At 40.2% G+C, this 27,554-nt stretch overlaps 2 protein-coding genes across 2 annotated transcripts; both read left to right on the forward strand.

The window, feature by feature from the left end:
* Window positions 1–2,194: 2,194 nt before the first annotated feature.
* Window positions 2,195–8,797, forward strand: LOC306741781 (cytochrome P450 2D15-like; the record flags this gene model as incomplete). Its single annotated transcript, XM_079224098.1, has 11 exons — window positions 2,195–2,356; window positions 2,773–2,935; window positions 3,426–3,590; window positions 3,699–3,859; window positions 5,103–5,171; window positions 5,585–5,689; window positions 6,375–6,513; window positions 7,421–7,506; window positions 7,583–7,684; window positions 8,373–8,514; window positions 8,592–8,797. The coding sequence occupies 11 exons, from the start codon at window positions 2,195–2,197 to the stop codon at window positions 8,795–8,797; spliced, it is 1,500 nt and encodes a 499-aa protein (XP_079080224.1).
* A 2,518-nt stretch (window positions 8,798–11,315) lies between these two features.
* Window positions 11,316–24,143, forward strand: hsf4 (heat shock transcription factor 4; the record flags this gene model as incomplete). Its single annotated transcript, XM_079223501.1, has 12 exons — window positions 11,316–11,441; window positions 13,756–13,864; window positions 13,985–14,112; window positions 14,966–15,090; window positions 16,745–16,820; window positions 17,334–17,401; window positions 19,265–19,364; window positions 20,452–20,567; window positions 20,702–20,932; window positions 21,110–21,227; window positions 21,359–21,424; window positions 24,084–24,143. 12 exons carry the CDS (start codon window positions 11,316–11,318, stop codon window positions 24,141–24,143), a joined length of 1,323 nt encoding a protein of 440 aa, XP_079079627.1.
* Window positions 24,144–27,554: the final 3,411 nt, after the last annotated feature.

The raw sequence follows: 27,554 nt of genomic DNA on the forward strand, positions 1-27,554 counted from the left end.
AAAGTTAATATAATAACATGCGTTTGATCTTTGTCTTTGTTATTTTCTTCTGTTTTAAGTTTGATATTTAGCAATGTGGGTTTCTTAACCCTAAATTAAATGGACTTCTGTCATAGTAACAGAGAAATTTGCTTCCATATATTTTTACATTTATATAAATGCATGTACAATATTTTTACACTTGAATAAACAATAATCTAATACAAAGACAGTTAACATTATGTTCGGGAGGAGTTAAATGTATACAGTGTTACAGTTACAACCGGCCCTTTGAGGACGATTATGATGCGGATGTGGCCCGGGGTGAAAATGAGTTTGACACCCCTGATCTAAGGGCACTGTCGCTGAATCCTGGGCTTAGCTTGACCCAAGACAATTCCAATTGGTTTAAAGAAATACAGCCAGAGTGTTTGTTCTCTTCTTCTTCGATACCAGAATGATAATGTATGGAGCTGGACCTTTCTTCAGTGCCGACACAGCACTGTGGGAATAGGTCTGCTCATGCAATGACTATCATCTTGTTCTCAATAGTTATTGACACTTCAGCAGCTGCATCACCCTTGAGGCTGGCTTGTTTTGTACAGCCTATAGGCATTAGGCCCCATGGCCGACCTTGCTCCCTGAACTACTTTTTTATCCATTTGGTAGTTTATTACCCCAAAGGGTAGCATGTCTCGTGGTAATCCCAATGTCCTGTCTATCCCTGCTCTCTTTATCTGTATGCTTCTTCAGACTCTAACTGTTTCTTTGTTCCTTTCAATGTGCCTTTGACAAAGAACCTTTGTAGAAAGCTGTCCAAGTACGTCCCCTTTTCTGTCCGTTTTAAAACCGTTTTCATTTTGTTCTTGTCGTAAATCGTCCAGCCTAACGAACTAGGCTGTTGCTACCATGGATTGCCAGACCACAGTTTCTCTTTTCAGGCTGTCACTAGCTGATTACTAGCTATGACACCTAACAATGCAAACAGGGATTATGCCTACATTATATCTGCTTAGGTTAAGCTACAATGTGCTTTAATGTACTGTGTATTCATTTAGTAGATATAAGCTGTGTCCAATAGCATTTACTCATTCACTACTAGTGCTTGCTTAGTGGCTCTCGGTTGGTACCAACTACCTGATTAACAAGTACATTACTGTAACCATGACAACAACACTCCCCTAACCTCAATAAAACATTTGAACCAATGTGTGTGTGCATAAATCTAACCAAATCTTATACACAGTGTTGTGACATCATGAAACAGATTTATTTTTCAACAAGTATTTGGAATCGTTTTGGAAATAATAGACAGGATTTTGTCACTTCATTTTATAATTTTTGATTCATATGTATGATTACAACTTACTGCCTCTTTATTGAAAAGATATGCATTGATAGGTTTACTTACTAATTACCTAAAATATCATGCTTTCACATATTTAGTGCTTAATTGTGCATCCTATTATGCTTTGATATGTAATTGCTTTATATGAGAATGATATAATTGAGGCTTTCTGCAAACAATATATGTTTTAAGTCTGAGGTAATATTTGTATTATGGTGATGCTTTTATGAGTTTAACAATAAAGAATAAACTGCAATATTAACAAATTAGTCTTCCCAACGTGTCGTTTTGTGTTGCTAGACTTTACATTAAACACCAAATGCCCAAAAATAAATACTGAACAGTTGGAGTGATTGTGACAAAGGTCCCAACTACATCCTGTAGTTTTACTAGGGGGCTGTTTTACTGGATTGCATTATGTTGTGTATCTAATGGGAGTAATTTAGTTCATTTTAAACCATTAAACTTACATTTTTTAGCCAACCACAAAGCTTGCCAATAAGTGCAATAGTTTGCAGGTCCTCATCTGGCCTCTAAAGGGCAGTTCAAACAGTTCCACAAGCATTAGAACAGCCTATATTTGTTGTTTTCTGTTTGTGATTGTTTTTTATGGTCTTTTTTTGTTTTTGTTCTCTTTGTGGGTTTGTCTCTGTTTAGTTGTTTTGTCTGTCTACCTGAAAATGCTTTAGCTTGAGAGTGGTGTGAGGAATATTTGGCAAAAAAGTTTGAATTGCTTTATCTACTGCTAATCATTGCAAAAACACTGCAGGCCACATGACTGTGCAAAGGTTGTTTGCATTCGTAAAGCCAACAAAGTCGCAGAGAAGGAATATAAAAGAGTCAATCAATCAGAACCACTGCTTCAGCATGTTTGCATCCGTGGTTCTACTCTTGGCGGCTGTTTTGCTCTTCCTGCTCCTCTTGCCGACCCAAAGGGCCAAAAACTTCCCTCCAGGCCCTCGACCAATCCCTATCTTTGGAAATGTGCTGCAGCTCAATCTGGAGAGCCCCATTGCCGATATGGAGAGGGTAAAGTTAAATCATGTTACCAAGACAAATACTTGCTTCCGATATGTATGTCATTGAATACATCTCCTGATGGATTATGTCATGTTTCACAACCTTAATGAATCAAATTCAATGTTTTGCATCTTTATTTATGCTGTGTCTGCATTAATCTATTCCTCTAGTTTTAGTGAAGGATTGAGAACATTATGGATTTTGTTCAATGTCATTCCTTTAATAGCATTTGTTTCACACCAGCAGCACAACCTGTCAATGATTTAACTGTATTGAAATCCAGAGAAATAAACATGCTTTAAAGTGTGTTCGTTAAGAAATATCTATGAAAGTGAATATATCTATGTGCTTAAAATAATGTCTCATTCCACTGCCACTCCTACTGATATTAACTTGTTTATCATAATTCATGACTGTGTCCCCAGCTGGCCAAGCGCTATGGTAACGTCTACAGCCTTTTCCTCGGTCCCAGGCCTGCGGTCGTCATCAATGGGCTGCAGGCGTTGAAAGAAGCCTTGGTCAAAAAAGCTGCTGACTTCTCTGGCAGACCACAAAACCTCCTGGTTAAAAATGCCATACAAGTGAAAGGTTGAACAAATAACTTTCAAACATGTTCAGTTTAAAAATCCCTATTATGGCACCACTTAGTGGAGGCAATGGAAGAAGTCTCAGCAAGAATTATCAGCAGGATGTCAAATGTTATGCATAAAAATGGCTTCTCTAACTGATGTGTTGTATAAGACATTATCAGATTGTTAATGCTGGTGAATGAAAATGTATGCAGGACTTTACTGTTTTATTTGTTTTGTATTCAGTTAGGTAGTTTAATCCAGTGGTTACCAATGTATAGGCCCCCTTCAAAGCGGTCACAAGATACATTTGCAGAAGGAACCAAGAAAAACCCTACAGCTACACAAATTTATTTGAAATATTGGATATTTGTTATTGTATAAGTCCTTTAAGAAGTTTGAAGAGGAAAACACTCCTAGGAACTGCTAAAAATGTTTAACTGAAACATTACTCAGAGCATTTCGAATATGTAACTGAAAGTGAATGCACTTTTCCTTTCTGCATGTAGCTCATGCTCCCGGAGTGATTCTAGCAGATTATAACTCTGGCTGGAAAGAGCAACGACGCTTTGGTCTGATGACCCTGCGAAACCTTGGTCTGGGGAGCCAGTCAATGGAGCGCAGCATTCTGGGAGAGATACATCATATCATAAAGCTGTGTGAGCAGAGTGTCGGTATGTCCATTTCGTCCACAAACAGGACAAAGGGATTGTCTGTTGTATGGCTTAACATTGATGTATTGACCTTGACATTTGAATTGCTGAAAATTGCTGTTTTTCCAGGTAAGACCATGCATCCCAACAAGATGTTCCACAATGCAGCTTCCAACGTCATGTGTCAAGTTCTGTTTGCGAGGAAGTTTGACTATGACGATGAGTTCATGACGTTTTTTGTTGGACTTTTCCAAGAGACTTCTAAAATAATCAACGGGCGCTGGGGTATGGTGAGTCATCAGAAACACTCAATAACATTGCTTCACTACCAGTGTTAAAACTATTATGTTTCACATAAATTGTCAGGATGAGCTCATGCGCAATAGGCCTACTGTACATGGAGGACAAAAATAGGTGGATTTGGTGAACGATCTAAATACTGCAATACCTTGTACCTTTTATTATTGTTATATAGCTAAGCCATTTCTCAAACCAACCAATTTATCATCATATTAAGCATTTTCATAAGACATTTTGACTTGTCAGAGTAAAGGCACAGGTGTAAACAATTAAAGTATCGGTAATGAAGTCATTCTTATTCCCTATTTAGTACAAAATTAATGTAAATTGTAGGTTTGAACCGCAAAAGGACCACAAACAAGATGTCTTTCTGCAAGAAACCCTTTTTACCTCATTTATCATCATTTCCAGTCATGTGAGACTGGTGTCGGGTTCGATGTGAGTCACATCAGTTACATTTTCCCCGAAACATTTATACTAATGCATAATTCCAATGTTCAAAACACACCATAATCATATTCTGGGTTTTAACAATGATTTTTCGGTCAGAAAAATAAATAAATAAAGACACAAAAATAAATAAATAATATAAACTCATTCTGCCAAATGTGATGATAGGAATTGTGTTACGATGTTGACCTTGTATTCAACATTTCTGGTCACTATGCACTTACTCTCCGTCTGTGTTCATATTTACATGGTCATACTCTGCCAGTATTTACTTTATCTGTCTTTCTAGGCCTCTTGTATTCAGGACGCCTCACCTTCCCCTTACTGTGTACTCTGTGTCTGCTCTTTATGCCTTGGTGCAAAAGCGGGAACAAAAATAAGCTAGTTAGAAAATGGGAATACATGAGTGCAAGCACACTATTGCATAGTTGTTGTTTTTCTCATGCTAAAGCCCACCACCTGCATAGTCTAATGTGTGCATTGTGCGAGCAAATTAAAGAGATTTAGGAGCTATGGGGCACAATATAAATGTATATTTCTTAAGTTGGATAGACATCATATTATCATTTTTAGATCACCTCTCATCATTTGTAATGAGTCCCACATGTGGCTTGTTAGGATCTGGTCACCCTCATGACAAGCCAAAACGTCTGCTGTGAAAAAGGCCTCCTGTCACTGAGAACTGCACTAACACAGATGTCTTAGGATAACTCGGCATTGCAATGCTCAGAAAACTTAGGTGGTATTATAACTTTGTACGTTTTCATGTTTCTCTCCCATAAGATTTATGATGCTGTTCCCATGGTGCGAAACCTGCCACTGCCCTTCCAGAAGGCCTTTAAATTGTTCAAGGTACGTCTTGAAGCGTTCATTTCACAATCTGGCAAACAACCATTAAGTCTTGTTTCATCACAGGGATAATAGCCTCTGGGTTCAATTGATGGAGTTGCCAAGTTCTGTGTTAAAGACCAAGGAATAACAAAATGACCTGCAAAGCAGGAAAAAAACATCACTTTGCATTGCAGAAAAAGAATGACCCTGCTTCATGAAGTAAAAGAGAAAGAATGAATGAAAGTAGAAAGGAAAGATGAAATACAAGCAGCTCTTTGCAGCTGCTTTGAGCGAGAAAATAAAGCATTACATGATGTGTCCTTAAAAAACCTTCAATCATTCATTAAAATATATATATATATTTTTTTATATATATATATATTTGTAACTTGATCACCTTTTTAGTTCACCAAATCTTTCTTTTTTCTTATCAGGCTGCACATGAAAGACGTTTGGAGGTGTTGGCTGAGAGCAAAAAGACCAGAGTTCCTGGTGAACCGCGTCATTTCATCGACAGCTATCTGGATGAACTGGATAAGGTGTGTGAGTCATTCTTGTTAATGGAAAGAATTCTGATCGGAGCAGCTGCAAACTGGCATGTTGTTGACAACAAGCAGCGGTTGTGGTGGTGACAGAGTGGACAGTGATTAATGAATGAATGAATATATACTTCATGAATCCCCAAGGGGACATTTTTTTGTCGTCATCCGTAGCGCCTTACAGCTTGAAGATACAAACACACAAGATAAAAGATCAAATATATAAAGAAGCAACAGGGATGAAAGATATATACAAATTAAAATAAAGTAATATATATATATATATATAGATATATATAGATATATATATCTATCTATATCTATATATATATATATATATATAGATATAGATATAGATAGATATAGATATAGATATACAGAGTGTATTCATTAATTAAGTAAATAAATTAGATAAACAATAGACAGTGCAAAATGCAAAGTATGTATGGTACAGTGATTAATTAATCCACAGAGGAACTAGCAAGCGGTGACTTGTTGTATAGCCGTATAGCTGTCGGCAGGAATGTTCTCCTGTTGCGGTCCTTATTGCAGCGCAGCGTGAGGAATCTGTTAGAGAAAGTGCTCCTCTGTATGGACAAAAGTTTCTTCAGCAGCTACTGCGACAGGCAGCCGCTGGCACGGCGCCATCTTTCTCACTCATTCTCTCTCTTGTCTGGCCGCATAGAGAGGCGATGATGGCTCCTCATTTTCTGAAGACCAGCTTTGTGCATTTATTTTGGATCTTCACTTTGCCGGGACTGACACGACTGCTAACACCCTGCTCACTGGCTTCCTCTACCTCATGAACTATCCACAGATACAGGGTAAGCCTTCATCATCTGTCCGTCTCCACTTTATTTAAGACTATCTCTCAAAAACTATTGAATGGATTGAGATTACATTTTGTTCAGACATTCGTGGTTCCCTGACAATGTATCCTCTTGATTTTGAGGACACCCTGACTGGTCCTCTAGCGCCACCATGAGGTAGACATGTGTGGTTGTGAGTGAAAAATCACAACAACTATTGAATGAACAACCAGGAAATGTGGTACAGACATTCATGGTCCCCAGGGGATGAAATGTATATACTCTGGTGATCCCCCGATTGGTCATCTACCACCATCATCAGGTATAATACCTGCAAAACTAAGGACACCTTTATCAGCTTCAACTGTACTTTGTGCTCAGTGCTAATGAGCAAACATTAGCTGAGATGGTGAATAACGGTGAAAAAAACTGCATTGTTAGCATGTTAGCATGCTGACGTTAGCCTGACAGAGGCACTGGAGTTAGTCATGTTTAATAAGGGCTGACTCTTTTTTCAGAGGTTCAGCCTGAGACAACGACATGGTAAACTGAATCTGATCAGATTCAGTTTAATAATAGAGTGATATTCTAAACATACTCTATTTGTTCAAATGGCCACAGAACACACCTGTATCAGGGCTCTCAAGTGTCACGCATTTCGGCCTTAAGTCACGTCCTCCCGCCACACATTGTATTTCTCACGCTGAAAAAAAACTAGGCTATTTAATGTGCCGCAGCGAGGAGGATATGTCACTCTCACCTGTCTTAAAAACTTGAGAGCCCTGCTGTATGTAATGTACTTTTGACAAATTGCACATAAACTTGCACTTGCACATAAACTAAGAACAATCTTGCATTGCTCTTTCTTTCTGCTAACTGTCTTCCTCTTTGTCCATGCTGTCTATCTCTCTGTATTCCTCAGAGCGCTGTCAGCAGGAAATAGACAACGTTCTGGATGGGAAGGATGAAGCCAGTTTTGAAGACAGACACCAGATGCCCTATGTGCAGGTACATCCTGAATTATTTCAGTACATCTGAGATGTTACTATGGTGCAGTTTGATGACAGCGGCCTATATCATGCAGGCCGTCATTCATGAGATCCAGAGAAGGGCTGACACTGCTCCCCTCAGTGTTTTCCACTGCACCACTAAAGACACAGAGTTAATGGGATACTCCATACCCAAGGTAAGTAGAAAATATAATGTGTGTCAAAAGATAATATAGAAAAAGGCTTCATATCGTAGGGGTAGCCCTCTGAGCACTTACAAGTAAGAGGAAATAGTTGAACATCTTGATGCTAGCATTTCCTGTTCCTGTTGTTGCTCTGTGGAGCACTATTCCAAACCTCTGGAAGTTGATTTTGAACTCAGGTGGAGATTTATGTGTATGAAATAATTCAAAGGTCCTTGCTGCAGTGGCTTGGGTTCAGGCCCTTTGCTGCATGTCCTCCCCTCTCTCTCCCCCTGCCGTCCCTGTCTGTCTCTCTCACTGTCAGAGAAAGCATAGATGCCAAAATAAAGTGCAAAAAGAAGAGTTTAAGATTTTATTTTATTCTAAATATTCCGCATGGTTTGTTATGTGCCTTAGAGCCTCTGCCCTATATTTCTCTTCTGTCACAACTCTCGCTAAGAAGCATTTGTAAAAGTAGATTATTTTGGCATGTTTCATGCCTTTCCTAAGTGTTGATGTGACAGTACTTCTTGTTACATCTTGTAAAACATATTTTTGACAGTAATACCTTGATTGATTGCCATCGATTGGCGGCTCTTGTTTTACATGTAACTGATACACACAGGTGACAGCACAGGAAATAGGGTCTACAGTAGTGAAAGTCATAGTTATGTATTGTTTTTATTCTTTGTTTGTTCTCCAGGAAACCATTGTCATCCCCAACCTTTCCTCATTGCTGAACGAGGAGGGACAGTGGAAATCCCCCCATGAATTCAACCCTGAAAACTTCCTCAATGAGCAGGGGGAGTTCGTGAAGCCTGAGGCCTTCATGCCTTTCTCTGCTGGTGAGTGAAAGAGTTATCACATTCATATAGATTGACGGATTAATTGACCAAAAATGTGTGTGTGTTTTGACCTGCAGGTCCTCGTATGTGTCTCGGGGAGGGTCTGGCTCGTATGGAGCTCTTCCTCTTCGTGGTGACTCTGCTGAGGCGGTTCAAGTTCGTGTGGCCTGAGGATGCTGGAGAGCCAGACTACACACTGATTTTTGGGACAACCCAGACCCCCAAACCTTATTGTATGAATGTCCAAGAAAGAAAAAATGTCCCAAGACAAAAGTTACCTTGATACTTTAGGTATTATTCTTTCGGTATCTCACGATTTTATCTTGAGACTTGGGGTCAAGATTAAATTCAAAATCTTTTCCTGTTTCAAAATGCATTCCTCATTCATTCGGCCTACTTATGGTTCTAATTTCGGGATCTACTCCGGTCCACCATGTGCCAATAAAGGCGGTTAATTATGGCATGAAAGCAAAATATAAGATTGTGTAGGTTTTATAGTTAAAAAGGTTATAAACACACAAAGCCAAAATGTAACATTCATTTATGTTCAACCTGCACAAATAAACACATTTTACTTAGAGGTTTTTGGTTTTCCTCAATTTTCGGTAACTTCAGGAATAATAAGTTATACAAAAAATGAAAATGCTGCCTTAATACAATTGGAAGGCTTTTATTTCTCAGAAATATGTCAATTAATTGTACACAAAATAACATTGTGAAACTGGCATTGATAAATCAGGTGCATTATGCAAATGTTCTAATTGTTGGCGAGCAGCACGGTGGGTGTGACTTTTTCTGAAAAGTTATCAATACGATACATCTATATTACGTCCATATTTCACAACAAAAGTAAGGTGGCAGCTGGCTGAAGGGTGTCGTGGCCTGTTCCTTGTTCCTTGTCTTATTCCGTGCCACGCTACGGGACTCCTTTTCCTGACTCACGTTAAAATGTTCCAAAAAATGACTCTCGAGACGCTGATTCAATTTTCATCATTTTGTCGATTTTATTTTCTGGGAGATCACTTGAAAGTGTCCTACTTGTTCACTACATTGCATTTAATTTCCTGTAAACAATATAAAATGTATGTTTTCTGTGTAAACAGTACAGATATCAAAAGATGGCAAGTCCTACTCAGACAGCTGATAGGTACATGCTTACATGACATAATATAATTATAATATAATAACACTAATCTAGGGTTTTTATAGAGAGAAAACACTTTTTTGAAATCATTATTTGGAAGTTGTGTATCAATTCAGAATCTTTGCCGATAAAAGTCACGGTTTTAAAATTATACAAAATTTCAACTAATAAAAACAGTTTTGTTTTAAGCTGTACTAATCAATATTTTCATATGAACAATGGATACATTATAGTGACAAACCCACAGCACTTCCCTCGGCTCTACGGATCTGTAGCTCTGTCTCTGAACCCTAATGTTTGTGAGGAGCAAGTTGTATTTAAAACCATAAACAATGTGTTTCTACTGCCTCCAAGTGGTCAAAGAAATTATATAAACTACGACTGTGACTTTTATTCAATGCAACAAATCTGTTAGTTGCAATCATTGTGTAGTTTACAGAATGTTAATTATGCAGTAGTAGTATATCTTATCAGATTAAACTATAAACTCTGAAGTATTTTTCCATTTATCACTTATAAATAATCAGACTTTCAGCAGTATTATACTGCAATGTTCCTTTTTTGCCAATGTACAATCTAAATCACAAAATGATGTACATTTATATCAGATGTATTGTCCCCTCAACAAAGAATGTGAATCCGGCCCTTTGGTATTCATATAACTTGTATACAAGTGGAAATGTTGACGCGAGGGTGGCACTAGTGACTAGAGGAAAGGTCACATCACCAAAATCACTGTGGGGACTCTACATGCCTATGCTGTTCTAGACCTAAATCAGAGGAATACGTTTACTAAGCACTCCTGAACTGTAAACCTGTGAGCTATAGCACTCATCCTCTCTCTAACCCAAATAAAAATGAATAAAAAAGAACCTACATTGAACCTACTATAACATCTGAAGTGGGCCGACGTATTTCAAGTACTGCACAAACAGTACAGTATGTCCCTTCATAACAACGTCAAGACGTGTATGATGTCTGTGAGTTGACAGAAATGAGAAGGGACCCTTTCTACCTGGCATACAGGTGCACTGGACCCTGCACTATTCAGTTTAACCATGTAGCCTTCTGATGGATGGACAGTGGTGTATTATTGGAGCTTTTGTGTGGATGCTGTATTGTTTTACTGGGCGGTCTCTTGCTTGTCAGCGGGAGGCCTGGGGGTAACAAGGGGGGGCTTGAATGGTGTGTGTGTGTGTGTGTGTGTGTGTGTGTGTGTGTGTGTGTGTGTGTGTGTGTGTGCGTGTGCGTGTGCTGACATGGACCTTCTGTGATGACATTCAGTTAGATGACTGGTGTGGCAGGGAGGACAGAGAGAGAAGAGCAGAAGAGAAAAATAAACTGAGAGCAGCCGGATTAAATGACAATATTTTGAACAGGAAAAGAGAATTTGAAAATCAGAGACAAGGTGAGATTGTGTCAACAAGTACAAACAGTTGGACCGAATGAAATGGAATCAAAGAGACTGAGACAAACTTGGGATTATCAGTAACGGATCATCAGAAGTGGAGTTTCCCGAACATGGACTAGTCTGGGAGTCTGCATTCACACACACACACACACGCGCACACACACACAAACACACAAACACACTTTCTACCCACACACACATTTGGTTCCCCGTTGTGAGCCGTCTCGGTAGTGGACAGGTGTCAGCATGCAGGAGTCTCCGGGTGCCGTGGGTGTAGATGGCAGCTACGCCAGCAACGTTCCAGCCTTCCTCACCAAGCTGTGGACCCTGGTGGAGGATCCAGATACCAACCACCTCATCTGCTGGAGCGCTGTGAGTCCGTCCTCAGGACATGCTGTACATCACACTGTAGTTACTCTGTGAGGAATGTCATTTCAGTTCCCCAAACATGTCCTCCAAACCAGTCTTGGTGAACCTAGTGTTCATCATCTGCCTGCTGTTCTCTCGGGCACTGAAATGACATTTTCTTATGACGTGAGCAGAAAAATGTTGATGAAAATTATATTGAGCTTGTTTCTTTGTATAAAAACACCTGTTTAACACCTGTTCAGCGTGCTAACACTTGTTGAGCATGGTAACTCGCAGGAATAGCCCCAGAGAAAAAGAAAAGCTCTATCGGCAGGTCTAATTTGTCTTTTATATTGAAGTTTCCGACTTCCGACCTCCAAGTGTCCCCGGTACACAACGGAAAACATAAACAAAAACAAGGCCTGACCTTGACAAATTGTTTTTTCTTTGAAAAGTGTACACACAATTGAACTCTCAGCAGTACAGCCTCCGCTTTCAATTGTCATTTTTTACGTTTTCCCGAATAACATTTGTACAGAGAAGATAACTTTCAAGATGTTGTTTACTGTAACCAGCTACCCAACAACATAGCATCATATTTTGACATTTAGCTAGTTTAGATTTAGATTTAGCTAGTATGTATTATTTTCATTAAAAACTTGATGTGGCCTTTTGGTTGATGGTATAACGTCAACCTCCATTAGTGGAGGGAGAAAGTCCACAACAGTGGTGGAGGAAGAACTTCGATCCTTAACTTCAGTAAAAACATCAACGCTGTCAAAGTCCTTTAGTAAACGAGCAGAAGTATTATCAAGTAAAATAAAATGTGAATTATATATCATTATACATGTAATTGTTGCAGATGCATTCATGTGTACTGTTAAGGTGGAGCTAGTTTAATTACTTTATGTTAGACTAATAAGCCACCATAATGCATGCATACATAAAACCCATTCAAATACAACTTGTGTCAGGTTGTCTGAGAGGATTATTTATTTGAATTAATGAAATTGTTATCCGATGCTTTCTTTGGTGTTAAAAGTGCATTATGAGTCCCACACTTTTACTGCAATCTTTAGCACGTTTGACCTTTAACCCACAGATGAGCAGCAACGTGTTTAGTTCCGTGTGCAAATAGAAGTGCTTCATCATTGTTTGATTATTTAAAAAATATACAATTTCGCCAGTTAAATTTGACAACATTGTCCATATCCAAACAGAGACCATATGTGGGTTTCAACAGGGTTTTCTCTGTTTGTCCTCACGGGAATGAGTTGTGCAGGATTGATGTGTATGCTTCACTGATAAACGGGAAGAGGACAGCTTCTGACAAACATTCTGACAGATGCTCTTCAGTCCCATGACATCAGCTGTTGCATTGTCTATTAGTATTCAAGAGAGCATTACTACATACATGGTAACAGCAAAGTCTAATTAGAAATGTCTAAACTTTATGAATTTCACACCCAAATGGGTTTTTGCTTACCCTCAATGTAAAGTATTTACAACACTTTACACAATGCTGCTAGTTGCTTAGAAGAATGCATCGTTGGGAGAGAGAGAGCGTGACTCATCACACACAGTGAGAGAGAGAGAGAGTCTGTTTGATTGGCTGACTGAGCTAAATTTGGCTGAATAGATCCTGCACAAAAATGGATTACCTCCTTACAAAGATCATTTCAGTACTAAGGTAGCATTAATCCATATATGGTCTCAATGACAAACTCAAGTTACATGGTTTCTGGCAACTTTTTTTTTTTTTTTTTTTTTTTCTGGCATACAATTAATAATGTTTTCATTTGCTTCACGTATCATAAAAGCATCAGTGAGATTTGTATGTCACCGTACAGTTAGTGTTGATGAACAAATGAAATGGCTGCAAAAGTGCTCTTTAGAATCCAAATAGCGTGTAGAAAAAGCGTTTCTGAATTCATGCAGATTAATAAACAGCAAAACAGTGTTCTGAAGCCGAACCTTTCTGCTTTGGGTTCAGAAGTTCAGCATTTCCTTGTATATTTAAATGCCCATTAGTATAAAAGTGATGACTCTTATCCTGTTTTGGGGTTATGAGTCAGATTTTCTCAACCAGTATTTATGATAACACAATGCATCATTTACTGAGAGGTGCAATAGTAGTAATGAGTAACCAGACAACTGAAGTTGTTTTGTTGATTGTAAATCAACAAAATGAAGTAAAATATAAAGTAAAGTAAAATATATCACCAGACGGGACATCATAGAACATTACTGTGATTGCATCCATCATTGACAGGCTGATGGGCTCTGTCTGGTCTGTCTTGACTATAGATTGAGCTTTCCTGACTCTTCTCTATTTCAGTCTGGGACCAGTTTCCATGTGTTTGACCAGGGACGCTTTGCCAAGGAAGTCCTGCCAAAGTACTTTAAACACAATAATATGGCGAGCTTTGTTCGACAGCTCAACATGTGTGAGTAGCCTACACGTCTCTCCTTGTCTCCTCTGCTCTCAATTACAGAAGGCACTGATACTTTGTGTGTGTGTGTGTGTGTGTGTGTCTGTGTGTGTCCTCTAATATGTGTGTGTCTAGATGGTTTCCGTAAGGTGGTGAACATTGAGCAGAGCGGCCTGGTGAAGCCTGAGAGAGACGACACAGAGTTCCAACATCTGTATTTCCTCCAAGGACACGAACACATGCTGGAGCACATCAAGAGAAAGGTATGGACAAACACACACACACACACACACAAAATAACCAAAATATTGTAACAGTCTTTATATTTATAGAGTCTAAAAGTCTTTAGTTTGGAATTATGCAGCTGCCCATTTACACTGCTGTAATAACACCCTGGGGAATTACTTTGCTTGCTTATGATTTCAATCATAAATCTCGATGATAAAAGTGGAATTCTGCACAGGAAACGTAAGATATGAGAGCTATGATACACGGTAGTGGCTCAACATTGGCCCTTTGTAGGCAGACCACCCTGTCTATAGCGTCCCTGGTCATTCCATTCATTCAGTACATTTTTCCATTGTGTCCTTGTGATGGCCTTTTTACTTGCGAGTATCAGGATTTTAAAGAGATAGAAGTCCTTCTTTTTAATTATGTCGTCCGGTATCAGTCCCAGGTACATAGTCTGTGGGTCCCTGGGAATCGTATCATAAGATCTCCACCAGAGTCTGAATAACTCTGTCCCAGAATGTTTGTATTTTTATACATGTATACAGAAAATGTGTGAGTGGTTGGCATTCATCTGCCCACACTCTCCAGCATAGCTGCTCTTTACCCAATTGTTTATGTTTTGTGTGGCGTGTAATAAAAAAGCGGATTAAGTTCTTCCAACCAAATTCCCTCCATCTTCTAGAGCTAGTGGAGGTTTGTTGTGTTCTACGAATGACAATCACTCTTCAACAGTTTGATGTTCAGTTCTACTTCCCATTTCAGTTTTACATAAGTGGATAGACCGTCTGGAGCCACGCTGCTAGTGTGGCTAAAACACGCAAAAAACACGTGGTTGCATGTCTGTTTCTGAGTAAGTTAACAAATCAGGCTGTTCTGTGTGTTCAGGTGTCCATAGTAAAGAGTGAGGAGACCAAAGTGCGTCAGGAGGACCTCAGCAAACTGCTCTATGAAGTCCAGCTTCTCCGAACACAGCAGGACAACATGGAGTGTCAGATGCAGGACATGAAACAGTGAGCATAGAGATGTGTGTGTGTGTGTGTGTGTGTGTGTGTGTGTGTGTGTGTGTGTGTGTGTGTGTGTGTGTGTGTGTGTGTGTGTGTGTGTGTGTGTGTGTGTGTGTGTGTGTGTGTGTTTCCGTATTTGCAAAGTTAGCGCGTCGTACCAAATGGACTAACACAAGTCCTGCATCAGTCCACTTTCTTGAGGCCCCGTCTTGTAGTAATCTAGTTTTAAGACGTGGATTATTTGGGTTAATATTTTATTTAAGTTGCATTAAACTGCTTCCCTATCAATGACTCACAGTGAACCCGGACCAGGTAGTATTCAGGATTACTGGTTGGTGACGAGATGTCGACACAAACCAGGGTGAACTTATGTAAATGAAATTCACTGGACTGTAATATGTGCAGCGCAACCAGCATGCAATATTTCTACAAACAAATCTCAAAAGCTCATTTGATTTGACCGTTGACTATAAGTTATGCTTTATAGTTTACATTCACCCCCTGTTTTTGAAAAACATATTTCAAGGGGAAAATGGGAGAAGAGCAGTTGACCTGTCTGTTATTCCTCTTGCTAAGTTGGAACAAATCACCCAGTGAATGAACTGACTTTTTCTCTAGAGGCCATTGTTGCTGAAAATAGCTGCCGTGTGTCTATTGTGAGGTGAAGCTCCTTTGTGCTCCGTATTGTTTGCGAACGCGAGGAGAGAATGTTCACCTGCTCACCTGACCAACGCACACACATGCACACACCAATAACGACCTTCTTAGAAAGGATGACCAGATGCGTGCACATGTACGGCCATGGATGCAGGCGTGGACAACGCTCTCTCAACATATTCCACCACAGATCTTTGTCTTCAGCATTTTGTGCACACATGAAACTAATTCTCCATTTCTTAAAAAAAGATGGACTGAGCTGCTTCATTTTGAAAGTCCGGTCGCTTTGTATTACATTGAGAGGGTTGGACTGCACATGCACATCCTAGAAAGTATGTCAGACAACCCTAAAAACACAGACCGTATCTGAAAATAGCTGAGTCATTTGCACCTACCGTGGTGCCATCACACAGCGGAGAAAAGTAAAATAACTGTGAGGCTCTTCTTTACATTCCATGTGCTCCACCTTGGAGTGGCAAGAGAATATAGGCCGACCCTCTGCATGATGGTGTCTGACATAAATAAAATATGGCTGATTGTGAGAACTAATGCCTGATTTGTCCTCCAGCGGCTGTGCGTTATGTGCCTGCTGGTTCATTTATATATAAATACAGTCTTTTGAAAACAGGCACCTCAAAAAAGAAAAGAAAAAAGGGGGTCAGAGGATACTGGTGTGTGCGCTCGCAGCGCTCAATGAGTCTGGGTCATTATATCTGGGTCAAAACACAACAACTTACAGTACATGACATGTTGATCGTATTGATCTTCTAGAGTGCAGGGTTAAAGGGGAACTACAAATCAAAGGCCTTGGGGAGTTCAAACAAGTTGTGTTTTTGTGCGATTTGGATGCATTAAAAACAAACTTAATTAGCATGGGATTTTTAACCAGGTGAAAATGAAAGCAGCTTTTACAACTAATGAAGAAAAGCATGATCTAGTTTTCTCTGTTTCTTCTGTTGCTCTCCACCTCCTCCCTCTGACATCTTCCTCCTCCTGTGTGCAGGCAGAACGAGGTGCTGTGGAGAGAGGTGGTCTCACTGAGACAGAATCACACACAGCAACAGAAAGTCATGAACAAGGTCAGTCTATGTGTGAAATATGGAATACATATTTAACAGCAACTTTGATTTTACATAAAAAGCATAGATCAGATAAACCTATAACATAGCATAACCCTATCATAGATGAAAGACCCTGCATACAGGTGTTCTGAATTCAGTATATTTATTTTAACTGTTTTTGTTTTGTTTTGGCAGGAGTACTACTTAACCAAAAGGAAACTTTTTTTTTATACAAGCTTTATTAAATCAAAGTAATTTATGTTCTTTCTGGTTTACAGTGTAATATAGAATCCAAAAGGTTCGATGTGTGTCAGACATTTCATATTAATATTTTTTTTAAATAAAATTAAACAGGGTGGATTACAGGTAACGCAGCTTAACTCCCTTTTCCGGCCTTTATGTTTCAAGCAGGAAATATTGTGTCAGTGTGTGTGTGTGTGTGTGTGTGTGTGTGTGTGTGTGTGTGTGTGTGTGTGTGTGTGTGTGTGTGAGGATGCTGATTCATGCTGTGCCTTTTTCTCTCTTTGCCAGCTGATTCAGTTTCTGTTCAGCCAGATGCAGTCCAACACACCCAGCACTGTGGGCCTAAAGAGAAAGCTGTGAGTACATGCACGCGTGAGCACACACACACACACACACACACGCACGCACGCACACACACACACACACACACACACACACACACACACAGTGGAGAAATCAACAAAAGTGAGACAAACAGTGCAGCAGAGGGAAGGGCTGGCTCAGCTGACAAACTGAACAATCTAACTCAACGAGCGCTGTGAATGGAGTGCTGAATCAGTCAGACACGCACACGCACACACACACACACACACACACACACACACACACACACACACACACACACACACACACACACACACACACACACACACAGTGCATGACTCTGCTACAGCCTGTGTGTGTAAAATGCTGGTTCAGCTTTGCTGCTGAGTGTGAACAAGGCCGCCATGAGAAAGGAAAGGCACGCTTGAGCACAAAAGTGCTTTAGAAACGTGTATTTCAGGGTCCGTGGGCTAGTTAACAAAAGTTGAAATTTTGTCCCATGTTTTAATGGTAGTCATCATGTGAGGCCTTCTGGCTTTCATAACCTCTCTGAATGTCCACCATCTGTGTTTGACATCAGCCCACTTACTCATCCCTTCACTCTCCCCTTATCAATTAATGTCACATCTGTAACGCAGCGAGTGCTCGGAAAAGATTTAGCTCAGACTGGCTCAACCGACCTGAGTTCACTTTAACGGAACCAAACGGAACAAATGGCGTTGTTGAAGCACCTTCGTTTAAATCAAACGCTCATGTTAATGTTGATGTTTAGAAAGTATAATGTTGACCATCTTAGTTTGGGAGATTAGCATGCTAACATTGTAAATGTAAATACAAAGTAAAGTTAAAGCTGGTGGGAGTGTTATTAGTTTTGCAGAAATTGCACCGTTCCTGAGCCGTGAGGCTAAAAGTTGGCCCTGAAACTCAATGCATGTGTACCGACCTCAAACTTTGCTTTTAAGGCCCAGTGTGTGAGATGTAATGACATCTAGTGGTGTGTTGAAGATTGCAACCAACTAGATACCCCTCTGCTCGCCCCCCTCCCTTGTGTTGGAGAACTACTGTGGTCTTCAGGGAGAGGAGTTATCTTCAAGATTTTAGTACAACTAGCAGCTACTCTTATCAATGCTCTGCTTTTCTACATGACTAAATAATTGCTTTTAACATATATTTTAACATACATACCATTTTAAAAACAGGATTAGAATTTATATTTAAAATATATCTAAATAGAGCAGCAACAGATATGTTTACAACAAAGTCACAAATGTTTAATGTTAATAAAACAAATAACATTTATGAGTAAAGTGTATAAAGAATTAATTTAGTGTCAGTCGTTCCTCCTGTTCTCTGTCCACCTGGTTGCTTTGTCTCAGCCAGCAGAGAAGTTTACCAAAAGAAAAGCTGTTGGCCAGGTGTGCGTGGTGTTAAGTTTCACTGTTGTGTACATGTTCACAGGTGTATTAATAACGTATTGGCTTTTTACTCGCACATATTCTTTTATACGTACAGTAACCAGTGCACCAGAGCCCGTTTAATACTGGGTTTCTTAACGCATCGCTACTGTCGGACAGCGTAAACCGTGAAAGGCACAATTACCAACAATTACCTCAAAGAGTTGATGGTTTCTCACGAATGCTGTCAATGTTGACATTCAGCATCAGCAATGATAAACAGCAGTTTAGTGGGGTAGTCATATACTCGAGACAAAATCTAACATGTGCACCATTCAGAAACTTCATAAGATGCTAAAATGTATTTCATAAAATTAATAAAAGCTTCCATTGCGACAGCTTCTATCTATTCATTTGTTATACTCTGACAATGAATCCCTGCTGCGTATCGCTGTTATGAGTCAAGATGCGTAACTGATTGAAAACTAATGTTCCCTCCAGGCCGCTGATGTTGGACGATGGCTCTCCCAGCCCTCCTGCCTCCAAGTTCAGCCATAGTCACCCAATGGAGCCCATGCATGAGCCCTTCTACATCCAGTCGGTGAGAAAATATGACAGTAATCCCTAAAGTCCAGTCAACAAGCCTTTGTACTCTTTATTTGTAAAATAATCTTAAATTTGGTATTTTTTTTTTAATTGCTAAGATACATCTGTAGAATTATTACTGCTCTGCCATCCTTGTCAATGACACATTTTGCTGGGAACTATACAAGTAAGCCACTGAACTCCCACATTCAGCACAAATGGTACTGGCAGGCTCATGCAGTAAACATCAACTTCGAGGTTAATGGCTGGCCTTCCTAAGTGCTTGGCCATGTTGGGATTTTAAATGCATCTATCGGTTGATTTACCACACACCATCCCTTATACGGAAGATATCCTTCAGCAGATCAAGACATTTATCTTAATCTGTTCCTCAAGCATGGCAAATCCACCACATTGCAACGAGAATCTTATGCAGACTGTTCTTCTTGAACCCGCTGCCACCAGTTTAGCTATTATGTAACATCCCCACTAGAGGGAAGCAGTGTGCATTGACAGTTTTGGAGGGCTATAATGTGAGCTGTGTAAATATCTAAAGCCTTGGATTGAAGTGAAGTGATTATTCTTGTTGTAAAGAATCACAGAAAGGAAACATACTGCCCAACAAAGGGGGAAAGAGCAGTACCTATACTGTGAGCGTGGTTTATCTCACCAGATGACTTCATCGTGACTCTTTTGTCTCGGCTGTGGTTCTCTGTAGGAGTACAATAAGTGTGACGGTGGGTTTTATAGCCCAGCTATTAAACACAGTAAAGTTATTGCTTCCTGAGCCGCAGTTACTGTGGTTTGCCTTGGTTTCTAACTCTACTTTTGTAGATGTAGTTAAGTTTTTGTGTCATGGAAATACATTTATGTGCCATATTATTTTCATATGGTAAAACTAATGTTTGTTGATTCTGGAGTGTTCTAGGGCAGTTCAAGCCTGTTGACCTGTAATGCCACATTACCAGCAATGTATACATTCTAAATGAGCGACACAGTGGGCCTAAAGAGCAAATTTGTTTGGAAAATATATAATTTACTAGAGGAGATAAAAGCCAAGAGCAAAACCCACATCCCAGTCACCTCCCCTTCTTCTTCCGCAGCCATCCAGTGATACTGCCTCTTGCTCTAGTGGGCTGTCAGGAGGACCAATTATATCCGACGTTACTGACATGTCTCAGGCCAGTATGGCCCTCCAGATGCAGCCTGATGAGACCAGGTGAGTGATGCAGCATCCCTATTTCCAATTATCAAAGTAACCTGTAGTTGTGCAAGAGATCGCACAACTCATTGTAGGGAAAGTGTAGAATGAAACTCAAAATGTGTTGTCACAGTATTTGACTCCACCGACAGGGAGAAATGCATGATGCTTATCAAAGAGGAGCCTGTGAGTCCAGGAGTGAGAGGAGGAGGGAAAGGAGGCAGTGCAGGAGGAGGAGAGGCCGTAGCGCTGGCCTCCTCCTGTGAGGTGTGCTCTTCAGAGCCACCTGTCCTCCCCGTCGCAATGGTCCAGTCGGTTCTGGAGGGAAGGGGCTCTGTGGCCTCGATGGTGGAGAGGAGGAGTAAGAGACCGGCCCTGGACAGGTGAGCGCTCACACATGATCACATCTCACACAGAGGGACACACAGATGTTTGCACGGACACAAAACTGATGCAAGTAGTAAGCAAGTGACCCTACGTCTGTGTGTATGTGTGTGTGTGTGTGTGTGTGTGTGTGTGTGTGTGTGTGTGTGTGTGTGTGTGTGTGTGTGTGTGCTTAGAGTGGAGGTTTCAGATGCAGTGGAGAATGTGGATATGAGCCTGGAGGAGCTGCAGCAGCTGCTGCTCAGGAGCCACCAGCAGAGCACTGTGGAAGCTGGGACCAGCGCTGTTCTGGATGTCAGTAGATCTGTTCTGTACAGAAACACACTGACAACGTATTTAACTGCACATACATTCAGTGGTGTCTGAAGTGGTATCTGTCTCTGCTGATACAGCTCACTCTCGTTTCTCTCTTTCTCACTCTGTAGCCCTTCAGTTTAAGCCTTCCTCTGACTGAGTGGAACTTCACAGAGATGGAGTCCAACCTCAAATCAGTAAGTCAAGTCATATAGTGTGAGAGCTGTGTTTTTCTACTCAGAAGTGACCGTCTGCTCTTAGTAATCATGTGATGGCAGCTTCTCTACTTAACTACATTGCTGCCATCCCAAAATGTATGAATAATGAACCCTGACATATTACTTGCTAAAACACTCTCTAAAGCCGAAGGGAGACCCAAATTCAAGGAATAATTATGTGTGGGTTCGTCACGTTCCACTATCTTTGGTTCCAACAACCGTGAAGTAAACAGAAGTTCAACGTTAACCTTACAAAGTAATCTACCCGGAATGTGTGCTTGCATGTATTTGCGCTGTGCCGGACAACCATGCAATGTTTTGTCAAAGCGCTCTGCTGTGCCAACACACTGGTCTTATTGAAATGAATGAGGGTGCTGCGTTTTTTGATGCAGTGTTAGCGTCGGTATGGACACAGAGGCCTGTCTGATCCACTGATTGCATAAATACAATACTATATAAACAACACTAACACCAGTGACAGAGATGTGCCACCAGGTGGAGGTTTCCTGTCAAACTAGAATAGTGATTCACAAAAGAGTCTGATGCTGGTGGTGAAGATCAAATTGTCCAATGTGACTCTTGGATTCAGGATCCGGGGCATTGCTAAAAGATTCTGCCCGCCCTACTACCCTCTTTTTGCCTGCTAAAGCAAAGTAATCAATAATGCCCTTGAAGTCCAATTTTCTGGCCACCTTGTATCGCACAGACAGGATGGTGAGGCAGTTCAATCTGTCTTGACACTTTGTGGGACTTAAATAGTCTTTCATGCGGCTCACCTTGTGAACGGCACAGCCGCAGGCAGAGTACAAAACAGCCTAATACAGTATGGAGCGCCTCTCTAAAACTGCTTAGCATCTGCACTTTAAAGATTGCATTTAACAGCTGAAGTAGAGATTAGTTCGGTGGGGAGTTGGTGCCATAAAGTGATAAATAAATTATAAACTGTTTTCAAATCATTGAAGACTTGTTTGCCTGATAAGCAGGAATGGGTCCTCTTCAGGGGCCCTGCATGTCAAACAGCAGCTATAGTTCCCTAAATGGAGTTGAAATCACTGATCATGTTGTTGCGACATCTAACGCTGTGTTGCAAAACACAATCACTGGACTCTCTTGAACTCCTCTTCGCCAGCCTCTTTACGAGAATGTCCTCTTTCCTTTAATCTTTGTCCGCTTGACGGAGCTGGCGCTCTGTTAATTACGTCATCTCGTTTCGCCTTCTCTTCTGCATTGGCCCACTGGACAATTACCCCAACAAAATATCCCAACCAGGAGACTCCAGAAAATCCCACAGCCACTAGTCGCCAAGAAATAGTTTCAGACCATAACTCTCCGTGACACCACAAATTGTAATTTCCACATAATTGGCTGAGCTCATTTTGGGGTCGGAACTGAGATAATAGCAAAGAATTCCTTATTTATCCATCATCCAGAGTCGTAGTAATGCTTCCAAGAGGCAGATGCTTAATGTAATATCTCATCTTAAGAAGAGTGAATTTCTCCCCTGTTTGGTTTAGTTTTCGCAGCAGACAGTCAATACTACTCGCAGTAATTACAGGGTGCTGCAGGTTTTTCCACTTCCAGTCAGTCTGTGTGCGCCTTGATTGCCCCTTGTTCTGTTAATACATTCTGTGCCATTTACCCACAGACATTCAGTTACCTTGTTAAGGACCCTCTGCAGTACTTGAACATGTTTCGCTCATGAGGGAAAATCTAATATGAGAGGCAGTACAATGCATCGGTGCTTTCACAGAATTTGTTCCAGTCCTATTACTTCTTCCCTCATCCTCTGGTTGACTACATACACTCAAATATTGCTCAAGAAATGACCTTCCTGAAGGGGTTTATTCATATCCATCACTGTCGTCTACTCTATCTGGCCACTACAGACCCAGGAGGACTCTCTCTCTCTCTCTCTCTCTCTCTCTCTCTCTCTCTCTCTCTCTCTCTCTCTCTCTCTCTCTCTCTCTCTCTTTCTTTCTCTCTCTCTCTCGCCAATTTAGTGCAGCTGAACCAAAACACTTTAATGCGAGAGGATGTGGTGGATAAAAAGAAAGGAAAAAATAAATGTATGTTGATGTACACACGACATCTATTGTACTTCAGTCCATCCGATGAGAGGGATCCTCCTCTGTTGCTTTCCATACGATGTCTTCCCTTTTTCTTCCTGTTTAAGGTTTTTAAGTTCCCGGGACAGAGGATGCTGTAAAGCCCTCTAAGGCAAATTTGTGATTTTGGGCTATACTAAATTAATTGAATTCAATTGACTTGAATTTAATGTAATTGAATTGATGTGCTTTGGGAAAATAACCATCCAGTCTTTGTGGGTTGGAATCATCAATGGTTAAACTACCTGATGACCAACACCAGGGCTCACCTTCTCAATTAGTAACAAAGTTGAGCAACAATTGCTGTACCGGGGTCAGGAGTTGCTCTTAATATTGCTGGTACATGTGTTGACAACCAAGCTTCTGTATGAAGTCGTAGGACTTTTACCATCACATTACTATTCAATTCTGCTGAATGAACAACAAACATGTTGGATAATAGATATCCAATGTATAGATAATGTTCTATCAATTGGTATGACAATCAGGATTAGAGTATTAAAGGTATTAAATGTGTTTTCTTTTCTTCACAGTACATGTTCCAGAACCAGGAAGCAGAGGCTTTTCCAGCTTCTGGCTGTGAGGATCAATGATTCATCTGAGCTGTGGACTGTCTTTTCTCAAATGGAAGGTAATGATCCTGTGACTTAATTTGTTAGTGAAGCAGTCAGTTTTTCAACACCTGGAGGATATAATATGTACTAATGCTAAGCAGGATGCAACACACAATGGGTCTTGGGCTTCCTGTCCTCTTGATTGACGCGTGAGACCCCCTCAAAGCGTTAATAGCAAGTTTAGGGGGTCTCTGGAAAAATCTTTTAAAACCTGTTTGTCACTTCATTAAAAGCTTGCTATGTTCATCAGTATCTGTTATTCACAAATACATTGATTTGGTTAATGCCCACGCCTCATATAAGAAATGAAACATCCCAGTTGTCCAATGCTGTTTGTTGTGGTGTGTACACTTCATTAAACCAACAAGTAAACAAACACATTATACACAACCAAATAGTGTTGAAAAATGAAGGTGAAATCGGCAGTTATTCAAATGGCCACTTGAGGCTGGCTCCAAAAGCCAGTCAATCCCAAAAGAAACCCATGTTAAAATGTCCAACTTTAAAACAGAAATAAACATGTTTACACCTTAGTTACAAAACACGGTTTCTACAGCCAATAGCCCTGTGAATAACAACTGTACAAGGGGTACAGTCTTAATTATATAAAAGCTTAAGTCAGGCATATTTGAGGGCATGCTCGCTTCGAGTGATTACAACTCCCAAGTACAACTCCCTTGGATCATAATTCCCTTCCATTACTGAGCTAATAGCAAACATCATAACAAGAAAATTTGCAAAGTACTGTACAATCTTGTCAATTGCATGGCTTACTTACACTTCAGAATTAGTTTTTGCGAGTACTAGGAATTTCAATTTTTTTATATAGGGAAAAGGGATCCAATTTCCTATCCGTATGGAGAGAAGGAATGAATATAGCAACCAGTATATAAAACGGTATAAAAGCATCATATTAGGATAGACTTGAAAAAATCCAGACCTGTTTTTAAAATTACATTTAAATCAATTCCATCTGTGCCTGAGTGTACTATTACATCTGCTTAGGGAGAGATGAACACTTGACTCACTGATCCTAATGATGGACATACAGTGTCCCAAGTGTGTTTGCATCCAAGAGCTGCAGATTATTCACTGAACTGTAGTTTTTCCTCACCTTCATTCCTCCATGTTTAACTATGAAGGTGCTATGCGTGCCCACAGACAAACTGTGTCATCTCCTCTTGTTTCCCTCCTCAGGCCACCTCATAATTCCACTCTGCATGGGTTTGATCCCACAGCTCTGCCAGGCCGCTTCTTACACGTGGCTTTCTTTTCTTCCGTCTTTCTTTCTTTCTTCCTTTCTTTCTTCCTTTCTTTCTTTCTTTCTTTCCATTCACACACCTACAAAATGCAGCAATGAAAAAGCCTGTATCCGTACATTTCCTTGCCCTGCCGATGGGCCTATCAGCCGGCAGCTGTATGGACATGACCGCTTCTTACATGAGAAAAGACGCTGGTCAAAGTTTTCCAAAGTTACCCAAACAAACAAGTGTGGTCTGACACAATTATAGCGAGACTCTAATATTAAGCCAGCTGGATGTAGACAGGGCATTCTTGGCTCCGGCACTTTAGTCTTTGTGTGAGAGGAAGTTCCTGCTTGTGGAAGTGACTTTTTCTTCCTCTACTGTATAAAGAATCTATTACTGCTGTACAAATGAATATTTTTATTATTTTATCCATATTACATTTTTTATTTGTATCCAAGAGGAAACTTTGGTGAAAAAGTCGCAGTGAAAACATATCTTGGAGTGCAATGGAGCATACTGTATATTACAAGTTCTGTTGTTTTTCAGTCTGTGTAAGGGTGTTGAAAATGTAAGGGCTCCACAAATATTTCATGATAAATGTGTTGAGATGGATCAGAGGTGATTTAGCCTTCCATGATAGCAAAGGTTCTTCTTGCAAAAATTTGGATTCAAGCCACTCTAAAATCTAAAACGTTAAGAAACCTTTAGGTTTTTTTAAGCATATCATGATTGGAGGTTTTACACACTGAAGCACCCATCTAATGTATCTTTGCACAGGCCTGACATGTAGCTAGAGACTTGGTTACTTCTCTTCTGTCCATTTAAATGTGAAGTTTAAAGGAAATATAAAAAGATAGACTTCTCATTTGACAAAACCATTAACACCACTGCATTTTTGCACAATCTGTATCACTAGTTTTATATAGTCATGACAACAGGTCATTTATTTTTTGTTTGTAGATGACCAACACTTTGTCGCTCTACACATGCCTGTCTAAGAGAGATACTGGCCTCAATAACAGGGTTCTTGAAAACATGAAGGCACATTTTAGTCCTGGAGACAAGATGTCTCCAGGATTTTACTTCAGTTTTTATTTGGAAACAAAGGCCACACTTTGAGTTGATACTTGAGTGTGCATAGAACATACAAACCCTGATAGAAAAGTCATGACTGCTACTTTTCATACTTTGTAGAAAGAAGAATACTCGACTGTCCAGGACCCAGTCTTTAAAAATATTCATGATTATGATTGACTGTGTTTCATTATATGGTGGGATGGTTATTTGAGAATTGAATCTGTTACAGAACCACAAACACCTACTTAAAGGACTGCATATTCATTCTCTGGATTATTTAAGATAATCAATAACCATTCAATGTCAAATATGTGTCCTCTGCACTGGTTGCAGGCAACAGTTTAAAGGTTAATTGATGCTAAATATTGGAAATATCCTGGTGATGAGTTGAATCGTGCAATACTGTACAGAACTGTGAGAACTCACAAAATTGCAATACATGGATGACCATAGGAATGTAGGAAACAGCAACTGTGAGTGGTGACACCCTGGTAAGATGTGCTGCAGAAGGATAATGTTAGCCTGTGAGACTAAAAGCCCTGCTAGCTCTTTCCACGAGTCAAACAAAAGCTTCAAACGCTAGTTTCAGTTTTGGGGAGGCGTACGCCCGCTACAACTTAGCCTTCGGCAATGCTATGGGGGCTACGTTGTAACGCCTTAAAGTGACTATGAATCCTGCTTTACAAATGTCGTTTTGCACAGAATAACTGGACATCTTGTCCCTTTTGTGAATCTAAAAACCCCGCTAGCTCCTTTCAGGGAGTCAGAGCAAAAATAGTTGAACTAACTGACCCGCAACTTCATCGTCAGAGCTACACGCCGATGCTAGCAAGGTTAAAACTCAGGGTAGCGATTTGCATTAGCCTTTTAAAAAGGGCATCGCGTTTTCTCCATCATGTACTTTTCATTTATTAATCTGTGTATTTCTACCACTACTTATAATTATGACTACAATTGCTAAAAGTATCCAAGAAATTCCTCTCACAATTTAGATTTTTATGTCTGCATTGAAATGCGCTAAGAAAGACCAGCTCGTGGCTGTGTTCCTATTTGGGTCGATTTACCA

The sequence above is a fragment of the Taurulus bubalis genome (assembly GCF_910589615.1).
Source record: "Taurulus bubalis genome assembly, chromosome: 9".
In the NCBI taxonomy this organism is placed as follows: domain Eukaryota; kingdom Metazoa; phylum Chordata; class Actinopteri; order Perciformes; family Cottidae; genus Taurulus; species Taurulus bubalis.